Source organism: Monomorium pharaonis, chromosome 9 (assembly GCF_013373865.1).
Source record: "Monomorium pharaonis isolate MP-MQ-018 chromosome 9, ASM1337386v2, whole genome shotgun sequence".
In the NCBI taxonomy this organism is placed as follows: domain Eukaryota; kingdom Metazoa; phylum Arthropoda; class Insecta; order Hymenoptera; family Formicidae; genus Monomorium; species Monomorium pharaonis.
The window spans coordinates 15190598-15201927 of NC_050475.1; the positions used below are offsets into that span (position 1 = coordinate 15190598).

An 11330-nucleotide genomic window follows, 5' to 3' on the forward strand; every position below is an offset into this window, starting at 1 on the left:
TCGCCCGTTCGTCTTTCTACGCGATGCGCCGCAACGCGTCGCGTCACGATGCTGACTCGGCGAATTGCAAATCGCATTATGTATGCCTGCATACAAAATCATTTTTATACGTATTCATGTGTATCATTAAAACTGACTCATGCAAACAAGACGCAGTTCTTAGTTTTTTTTTACTGTCGCTATACGCAAGTGCTTATTGACTTGAGCTAATAAATCGAAGACAATCATCATAACATTTTCTATTATGTTGTATCTTTTTCAGTTATATTTTAATTATCTTCAGTTATGTTTCAAATACTTTTATTTTTATAATTGATGGGCTGTTTGTAAAAACATTTCAAAAAGTTGTTAATATTTAGTTTCAACACATTTTTTAAATTTCAATAAATGATTAAAAATACCTTTTTTTGTAACTCTTAATATCATATTAGTATTATAAAATTAATTTTGTTTATATATTTAGTATTATAAAATTGATTCAATTTGAATCACTGAGTAACTAATTAACGAGTGCTCAATCAGTTTCATTATAATCTGTTAGTTTATTTTTAAGTAATATCATAAATCTGATATTGCCTAACATTTGTAAGTCAATATAATCGTAAGTACAGCGGTACTGTAAGATAATTTTTTTACTGAATATATAATAAGTATGAAAATAAAGTTATAGGTTTTCTAATATTTTGAGAATTCATCTAAATTATCTAAAATAATCAAAAAGCTTGGATTTATTCTTACAGAAATTTTACATTTATTATTTATTTATTACTATATTTTACATTTTTTATTATTTTATAACACAATGATAAAAATAAAAAAGAAAATATTTAAAAAATTTTGGACTTTTATTTGGTTTTTGCGCAAATTTTATATTTACTACTAAAATTTTTATATTTGTATATCTTTTTCTTGTGTACGCGCGCGTGCGTGTGCGCGCGCGTGCGTGTGTGTGTGTGTGTGTGTAATTTTTACCGGAACAAAATTGTTTATGATGTAATGTTATTAATAAAGAATGATTTAATGCCATAATTCAAATTAAAAAATGGACTTATTTGGTTTTTATAGGAAGTTCATCAATATTATTTTTTCAAGATTATTTTATATAATTTGAGAGCTGAAATTTCACATGCTTCTATTCTGTGTATTTTAATGTAGAAGAGTGTATCTTAAATATATTTCATATATTATTTAAAAATATATATTGTTTAATATACACACACGCGTGCGCATATATTTTATCTTAATTTGTAGTCTGATTTTAAGTTTTTTTGTACTACACCATACACAAAAATAATCTTCTGGATTCTGAATTATACACATATAGATCGTCTAAAGTGGGGTTGATACTTTCATTAATATTATTATATATTATTGAACAGAATAGAAATGTATTAAGCTAAAATTTTATCTGAGTGAAGAAAAGCTAGCGTGTAATCCTTCTTTATTCATTCTTGAAAAAAATGACTGTATCGACAAAAGTACGCTCAAAGTTTGGGGATGCTGGAGTTGTCTGTTTTACCAACAAAAAGATAGTAATTTTTGTTTAACAATATCTTTTTATTTCTTTTATAGTTTTGGAAATCCTCCAGAATAAAAGAATACACATTGCTATCAGTCTGTGGAGTGGAATTTCCTCCAAAAACGAGAAAAAATTGTTAATTTGCTGTCATGATCTACATTTAACTCGGCGGTAAAAACTATAGCTTTTTTTTACTTACATGAAATTTCAATTTTATCCATTGAGAAAATAAGCAAAGTTGGTTATGTAGTTCTTACAGAGATGCCTAGACTGTCTAGAGGCCACTAGAGGCGTCTAGATCTTAGAAAGATGGCCGCGCACAAGTGTTTTTCTTTACAATAATATATATCTGTTGGTTAACAGATTGTTAACAATCGTTAAGAATGTTTTTTAATAGAAATACTTGAAGAGTTAGTGAAATATTTGATAGTTCGCTGATCTGTAACTCAAATTGGTTGACGCTAATGTAGTGATATTACAAACATGTTTCAACAATGTTCGTTTGTGTCAACGTTTGCACGACCGGTTGCGACAAATCTAATCACACGATTTGTTTCAAGAGGCGATGGACTGAGGCGATGCATGTCGAAGCTTGAAAAAAACATCGAGAGTACTTCCTCCAAACCGAGTGTCTTGTCGGAACAGGCGCAGATCGACGATGGAAATCACTTGTTGAAACCGCGACTTAACCTAAAGTCAGGATTGAGTAAGTTGAAACAGGCTTTTATTACCACGAGAAGGTAATACTGAAGGGGACGAGCTACCTCACCGAATTGCTTGAAACTTTACAATATCGTGTATTTTTGTGCGTAGAACACGAATCTGTAAGTAAAAATCGTCGCTCTACTTCGTAAAACGAAATATTAATTGTTAAAGTTAACCACTTCAAAAAATTAAATTAATTACACATAGGATTATGAGTTTACGCATAAAATATAAATAATCTAAATTACGTGTAAAAATACAAACTATTATATATATAAAAGTACACTCTGTGACTGTACTTCTTATTTTTATTTGGTTAAAGCAGAAAATATTTTCATGCACTTTTATGTCAGTGCATCTACATTGTGTCGATATAATAGAAATCCTAACTCTGCAACTGTCAACTTTAGTACTTAATAACTTTTATATTAATTGAGAGCGACACTTTTAACTTACTTTCTTGTTCTACACACAAAAATACATGATATTGTATAGTTTCAAGCAAATTGGTGAGCTAGCCTATCTCTTTCAGTATTACTTAGGAAACTTTTAAATTAAATTTCTACTTCTCTTGACAATCATTCCTTTGATTATTTTTTAAAATCATGCACAATTGATTAGCAGTAATATGACATGCAAATCCATGTATATATTACATTTTCGTATAATTCGTGAATTTTTATAAAAAAAGTTATTGACAATAAAAAACAATACATTGTTTTAAATTGATGTGTTTAATTATCTTTCGAGTTCTGTACTTCTGATGAGCTGAATCCTTATGTATTACATACAGATTGTTACATCCCATACAATACTGAAAGAGGAAATTGTTTAATTTAGTTTATTTGAAAGATTGCATTTACACTGCAACAATTTTTTACCATAAGGGCCTAAACACAATGACAGGCAACAGGCAATAGGAACAGAAATAATGAAAGAGAGAAAGGATCTTCTTCTTTCTTTCTCTCTTTATTTCTTATTCCTATTGCTTGTTGCCTAACATTGTGTGATGGCCTTAAGGGGATGCTAAACTGCTCGTCAAACTTGATCGAGGTCGATAATGTAGAGTCATTTGAGCACGTTATTAACAAAATTTTGTATGTATTTCTTTTATAGATTTAGAAATTCTTTTCTAGAATTAATTGTGGAGAATTTTTAATTCTGTAAATGCAATAAAAAGTTGTACATTGGAACAAATTGTACAATTCTGACGATAAAATAAATAGGATCCTCTTAAACACCGAAAACTTTTTTTCTAAGGTTCCTAGGCTCATTCTAAAAGCACAGTATTGTTCTTTGCTAAAATGCCAAGTGCGCTCCATGCTTATTTTATACGTACAAAGTCTAAAACTTTTATACGCAGCCAATGTTTTCACGAGTCGACTACAGAAGTCGATAACAAAACTATAATTTTCTAACTTTCTTTCGTTTTTCATATGAAATCGATCGCAGCGCACCGCGTTATTATCTGTACTTTAATTTTGGAGAAGGATTTTCAATTCCATGCAATCAATAAAAAGATTTTGGTGTCCGAAAATTAATGATAAAACAGAGCAGTTTAGTATCCCCTTAATAGTGCAATATTACAATTACACTGCAGAATAATGCATTGCTATTGGATTGCAGCAACAATAAAATGTTCACTTTTTAGAAGATTACAGTGAATCATCATAGTGATACAATGAATTTGCAATACAATGTTGCTGTATCGAATATTTATCACAATATTACATATAAGACTGGTATTCATATAATCGAATTTTTTATTTAAGATCAAGTATTAAGTCTTAAGATGTTATCGACTATGAATATCAACCTAAGAATATTTTTATTTTAAAGAAATAAATATATTACACTATATTTAAAGTTAAGTATTTTTATCTGCAATTATTTTGCAATTATTACATATAATTATCGCCAATTAGATTCAAATAGAAATCGATTATTGTTTTTATTTTTTATATTCAAATATTGCAAAAAAATTATTTTATTATTGGTTTTTAATAAAATAAAATATTTTTAATAAAATGCATTATTATATTGAATTACGAAATTTTGATTTTATAATGTTTCTGAAACATTAATGTCATGTTATTAGAAATGTGTTGGTATAAATTGTGGATTTATATCTCTATGGTGTTTTTGTAACGTTGCACTGCAACTTGCAACATTGCAACATTTGATCTGTTCTTTATAGCTGCATTGAACTATACTACTAAATTGGTGCAATAAGACAAGTATATTGGGTTCTTTGTCGCTGCACTGCTGCAATAAGTTAGAATAAGACAAATATATTTTTTCTCATTCTAACTTATTGCACCAGTACAAAAGTGCAGCTATCCAGAACAAACCTATTTTCTCTAATTTATTGCACTAGATGCCTGTCCTTTGTCAGAAATATAATATAAACATATATTTCACGTTTGCCTGCTTGAATTTGAATAGATTAACTTGAATAAATCTTTATAATACCATCTTTACAAAAGATCCTGTAACAATTGACCTTGCAACAAAGTAAAAATATTGTCTATTAGTCTGAAAAAACGTTTCCTTCACTTTGCCCAAAAATTAATACATAGCAGATTTGTATTCAGTAGGTCAAAATCTATAGAAAACCAATGGGAATTCGGGTTTCTGCTTGGGCTAAAGTCGACGGTTTTTTAACGTTGTTCTTTATTATGTTCATATTTATCGACATCAAAAAATTTTTTAGTTAACAGTGGTAGAGATTTTAAAAGTCAACTCAACTGGCATTTATTTGATTCGTTACAATTTATCACAACGTTTTGGTCCTGGCTTTGGGACCTTATCAAGTGGTAATTATGAAGACTTATAAATCAGTAACGCATACTTAAACTTAAAACTAAAAGAAAAGAACGAATAAAGTTAATCTTCCCAAAACTAAAACCAAAACTTTTTTCTATGCCATAATCTTATAATTTATTAAACGTCATTATCCGAGCAGACTTACGCATCCGACCTCGTTACAATTGAATGAGAATTAGTCACCAATTTTGATAAAAAGTCTAATAAAACTATGAATTGTGACTGACTAACAGTAATTGTGAAACTGGAGTGAGATACACGTTTAGAGTATACAGAGATATGAAATAGATAAACAAAAACACATTATGTCTCCTTGATGAATCTATTGTATATATGATTTAGGTTGTCGGTATCTTTTTTTAAATTAATAATTTTATCGTTCTTTTTTATAAAGATAACAATTCTGCCACTTCCCTTTTGCGGGTGCGTTGTTCATTACGTAGAATGCGTGGATTAGTCCAACAAAAATCGTGATTATTCGATAACCGGTGTATGCTAACCACTGAGTGGAGACTATCATGTTTCTTAATATTATTTATATGCTTCTTGATACATGTTTGTAACTGTCGTTTCATTTGTCCAATATATATCACAGGACAATCATTACAGTTGACTTGGTAGACTACATTTATATTGTTCAAAGGATTAATTTTGTTTTTGTCCCTTTTGATAACAGAATTTAATTTTTTGGACATGGAAAATCATACTCAAGCCAAATTTTTTCTCCAAATAATGATGTTTTTAACAATTACCATCCAAAACTCAAATTCACAATTGAACGAGAGAAAAATGGATCAATCAACTTTCTGAATACTTCCATTATCAGAGATAGCAATAAACTAATTACCAATTGGTACCATAAACCAACCGCCTCAAGACGCTATATTAATTTCTTTTTGAGCCATCCGCTCAAATATAAAATTAATACCATTACCAGCTTAGTTGATCAGGCGATTTTGCTCTCTGACAGAAGGTTCCATGAATCAAATATAAACATAGTCAAAAATATTTTATTGAACAACTGTTTCCCCCTTGACTTTATTCGTTCTTTCCTTTTAGTTTTAAGCGTTACTGATTTATAAGTCTTCATAATTACCACTTGATAAGGGCCCAAAGCCAGGGCCGAAACGTTGTGATAAATTGTAACGAATCAAATAAATGCCAGTTCTAAAATCTCTACCGCTGTGTTAATCACTACTGGCGAAAACTAGAATTCTAACCAGAATTCGAACTCCGACAATCTGTCTTCTTTAATTAAATTTAAAAAAAGAGGACTTGAGCGACGATTTTCTTTATCAGGAAAGATTTCTCTGCATGAAAATACTCAAGTTTACTAAATTAGAGAAAAGAAGAGAAAGGAAAAGCGTTTTTGCATGTTTATCTAAAATTTTAGTGAACACCCATTATTAATTTATAATTAACAAAGTTTGAAGTTTACTTTTTTATTTCTAATTCATTCATGTTCTAATATTCAAATTCTATTCATTCATTTCATATTCATCATTAATGAAAGATACACGTGTGAAGTTAGCATCTCGATGTTCAGCATCTCATAAAAAACTACAGAATTATTTACATCCAGCATAGTTCTACAGTTCCTGATAGTTCCGTCAAATTAACTATTTTCATTAAATTTTCATAAGTGAGATGCTAACTTCCAAAATCATATGATAGCATCTCACCATATTTCGAATATATGACCATAAAGAAGTAAAAATTCATAGAGTTCTATCGTTTAGACACATCCTTGTCAGTAGTTCTGATAATTAATTATATAAATAAAATTTATTGTTACAAAACGTGTGTCTGTGCGCGCGTATGTCTGCGTATGTATGTGTGTGTAGTTGGCATCTCAGGTAAAGAAAATTAATTAATTAAAAACCATTAGAAAAATTTTTAAACAATTAGCTTATGGAAAACCTGGAACTTGGGGGGTGTGTCAAGTTAGCACCTCAACATCAAAATTCCGTAGTTATGATGAGAGTTCCCATTTCATATTGAAGATATTAGTTCTTTATAATTTATATAAAGAGTTCCGCTCATTAACGACCGGAAATTAAAATTTAAAAAATACTAACTTTTTTTCGAAATTCGAGCTCGAATAGTTCTGAACGGTTTTATCGCTTCTTTTTGCAAATGTCTAGAGTTCCTGATACGTAAAAAAAAATTTCCATTGATAAAAAACTTTTTTAATTTTTAAAATTTTGATTTTGAGATATAATAGTTCTGAGACATTTCTATTGTTATTTTATTTATTTCGAAGAGTTCTCGACAGTTAAGAACAATTTAAACTAAAAATTAAAATAATCACAACAGTAAACTTTATAAACAGTTTCACATATCAATTAAAAATAACACCTATATCTTCTTATCTCGTCACTCAATCACTTTGAACCGTAAGGCTTTTCGTTAGAACTCGTCGAGAACTACTCGAAACTAATTAGAACTATTCGGAACTCTAAAAAAATTTTTTTTTGAACTCGATACTGAAAATTTTCTAAGTTCAGTAATTGAAATTTTTTTTAATGTTCCGAATAGTTCTGATCGTATTTTTAGACAGTACTCGACGTGTTCTGGCAAAAAGTTTTATAAGTCAAAGCGATTCGACGAACGAATTGCAAGATGTCACGTACTAAAAAAATTTTCGATCATCCTTCCAATACGTGACATCTCGCAATCCGTTTGTTAAATGGTTTTAACTTATAAAACTTTTTGTCAGAACTCGTCGAGTAATGCCTGAAAATACAATCAGAACTATTCGGAACTCTAGAAAAAATTTCGATCACTGAACTTAGAAAATTTTCGATTACTCTTCCAATACGTGACATGTCGCAATCCGTTCGTTGAATCGCTTTGACTTATAAGACTTTTTGTCAGAACTCGTCGAGTACTGCGTAAAAATACGATCAGAACTATTCGGAACTGTAAAAAAATTTCGATCACTGAACTTAAAAAATTTTCAGTATCAAGTTCAGAAAAAATTTTTTTAAAGTTCCGAGTTCTGATTAATGTTTCGAGTAGTTCTCGACGAGTTCTAACGAAAAGTCTTACGACTTAGTTACTACCTTACTATTAGTTACTACCTAACATTGCTTAAATTCGAACGTTGACTTGAAAACGGTTCCAGTCGTTCGCGAGGATTATCTCGATGACTGTGATGTGAACCCGCCACATCCCCTGGACACATGCACCGAGGACCTGTCAGACATTGGCCCGCCCCTTACTCCGACTTTTAGCTTTGCCAAGTATGCGAATAAGTCGCGTACGATCCAGGAGCTGGTAAAGCTCGGGGTCAGCCTGTACAAGTTCGAAGCAAAGGAAGGAATGGTACAGTATATCCTGAACCTTGATTTTGAGCAAAATGTGAAACCATATATAAGATTCTTGCATGACTGTGGAGTACCCGCTGACTATCTGGGCGAGTTTGTTACGAAGAACCCAGATATCTTTAAGCAGGACATGGATGATTTGCATACGAGGATAAGATACCTGCGAGCGCACAATTTCAGCATGTCGATGATACAGACTATACTTTGCAAGAATCCCAACTGGCTCCTGTTTAGCACGAAGGACATAGACAACAGGCTCAGTTATTTCCAAAGCAATTTCAAGCTCAATGGCAACGAAGTAAGAATCCTGACAGTCAAGGCACCCAAAGTGGTGACGTACAAGATGGTACATCTGTTGGGCAACACATTCAGTATCAAAGAGGAGATGGGTTTCGAACAGAAACAAGTGAAGAGGATACTTCTAACCATGCCTAGAATATGGATCAAGAGTAAGCATAACAGCAACGTGTAGCAAGCTAAGTTTGCAAATAAATTCAAGGGTATACTGCACTTACTACAGGCGTATTTAAGGAGGAAGTTTAAGATTTTTACCCTTCAAAAATTTGTATTTATTTAATTATTAATTATAAAATACTACTTTTACTTTTGATTCTAAGTAAAGGAAGATGTGCATTTTGTGGAGCACATATGGATTGTACAATGTTTTTTTACTCACTTTGATTCGCTGAATTTAATCACAACCAAATGCTCTAAATGTCTAAGAAACATTTTGAGACATATTTTAACCAGGAAAAAACAATTTTATTTCTTGATTTCTTGATTTATCTGAGCAAATTTCTCTCATTTTCGAATTTCCATTAAAATCGTGGCTTTTATTTTCACAATAATTATATATAATTGTATTTTTTATTTATTGTTTTTAATAAGACCTTTTTTTCTAAAAAATAACGATTTTTTATTATTTGCTCATTTATCAAAAGTGTTAACAATCTCAGGTATCTCTAATATGAATATATTTTATACATTCACTCAGGGTTCTAAATAATGCATTACTTTTTGTAATGCATTACGGTTCCATTAAAAAATATTTTTTTAATAACTAATGCCAAGATCCTTAATTACGCATTATTTTCTTAATAAGTAATGCAATTTTTTTCATTACGCATTACTTTTTTAATAAGTAATGCGATTTTTTTCATTACGCATTACTTTTTTAATAAATAATGCGATTTTTTTCATTACGCATTACTTTTGAAATAAGTAATGCGATTTTTTTCATTACGCATTACTTTTTTAATAATTAATGAGTAAAGAAATAATTATTTATTTAAAAAATAATAAGTAATGCATTATTTTTTAATTTGCATTTTCATTACCCTGCATTCACTGTACATGAAAAATGTGTTTATAATATGCTATTTTTATTTAAAAAAACAATATTTTTATAATTTTTTTACTTTATTTGTTATTTATATTACACTAAAATTTAAATAATGACAATCTCAATTTTTTCATATAAGTACTTTAGCATTTAAGCAAAATAATTTATATTAAAGTGATGCTTTTTGTCGCTAGTGGTATATAAAAATAATAAATTGATAGATTTATTAGTCGACTGTCTGACAATCCGTTTATTAGAGACACAATGTTTCGACCATTGATTTTGGTCCTCTTCTATCAATCTACAGAAAGACACGGAAAATCTGAACACCCTGTATAACAGAATAATAATGATGACTTAGTTCAGATATCCGTACATTGACATTTATTTTTATTTTTAAAATTAATATTTAAATATTAATTTTAAAAATAAAAATAAATGTCAATGTACGGATATCTGAACTAAGTCGTCGTTATTATTCTGTTATACAGGGTGTTCAGATTTTTAATAGATAATTAATTTAATATTTAAAATCTGGCATTTGACTTTTAGTCGTCTCACAGACCTGTTACTCGTGTGACGTGAGTTGTCATGTCTCTGCGTTAGATATAAGTTCTGCGACATATAATACACTATACGTAATCGCAATTTACTTTTAGTGCATATCATGTTAAAAATGACATGTAAGTTTTGAACATTCTCAATATTTACATTTTAATCTTATTTTAATATTTTTTAATATCAAATTTAAGTAACCGTGGGTATTGTGACGTTGTGTTATAGAACATGTTTTATCTTCGCTGGTGCGAAAACGTATAAACTGTTATGTCTTAATTAAACTTCGCATGTACACCTGAAGAGGACCAAAATCAATGGTCGAAACGTTGTGTCTCTAATAAACGAATTGCCAGACAGTCGACTAATAAATCTATCAATTTATTATTTTTAAAATAATTTATGTATAATTTTATAATAAATGATTCATGAGCTTAATTGTTCCATAAATAAATAGACAAATTTTGTTCATTTATATATGGCACTAATCTCCATAGCGAAACTTTACATAAATCATTTTACACATTTAAAGTACTTTATAAAAAATTCAGATTTTTTGTCATTATTCATTAATACATATTTTTTTATTAAAGTATACATTTCTGCTTATTAAAATAATTTTTGTATCACTTTTAAATGCAATACAGAACAATCCGTAATTTTTTCATCATTTTAGAAATGTAGATATGTAATATATCCTTAACCAACTTTTATTAAATCGTTGTTTCAGATCGCGAAAGATTGGTGAGCACGTTCGATTATGCTCATAATGAGATGCAATTGCAGCGAGACTTTATCGTGCGGATGCCGCATATTTTACTCTGTAGGAAAACCAGACTTGAACAAAGACATTTGTTTCTAGTAGAATTGAAGAAGGCGCAATACGATCCTTCCAAACCAATGTATGTTTCACCGCGAGCCTTGGTTAGTGGTACAGACGTGGACTTCTGCAGAGACATCGCAAATACGTCTATTGACATTTACAATGAATTTCTCAAAACATTTTAATATTATAATAAATGTTAATAAATGGTTAACACACACCTTTCATTCT

At 29.8% G+C, this 11330-nt stretch overlaps 1 protein-coding gene across 1 annotated transcript; it reads left to right on the forward strand.

Moving 5' to 3' along the window:
* Positions 1 to 1561: 1561 nt before the first annotated feature.
* LOC105837675 (transcription termination factor 3, mitochondrial) lies at positions 1562 to 11319 on the forward strand. The gene is made up of 3 exons (XM_012682643.3): positions 1562 to 2225; positions 8178 to 8828; positions 11007 to 11319. The coding sequence occupies exons 1-3, from the start codon at positions 2003 to 2005 to the stop codon at positions 11282 to 11284; spliced, it is 1152 nt and encodes a 383-aa protein (XP_012538097.1). The 5' UTR covers positions 1562 to 2002; the 3' UTR covers positions 11285 to 11319.
* Positions 11320 to 11330: the final 11 nt, after the last annotated feature.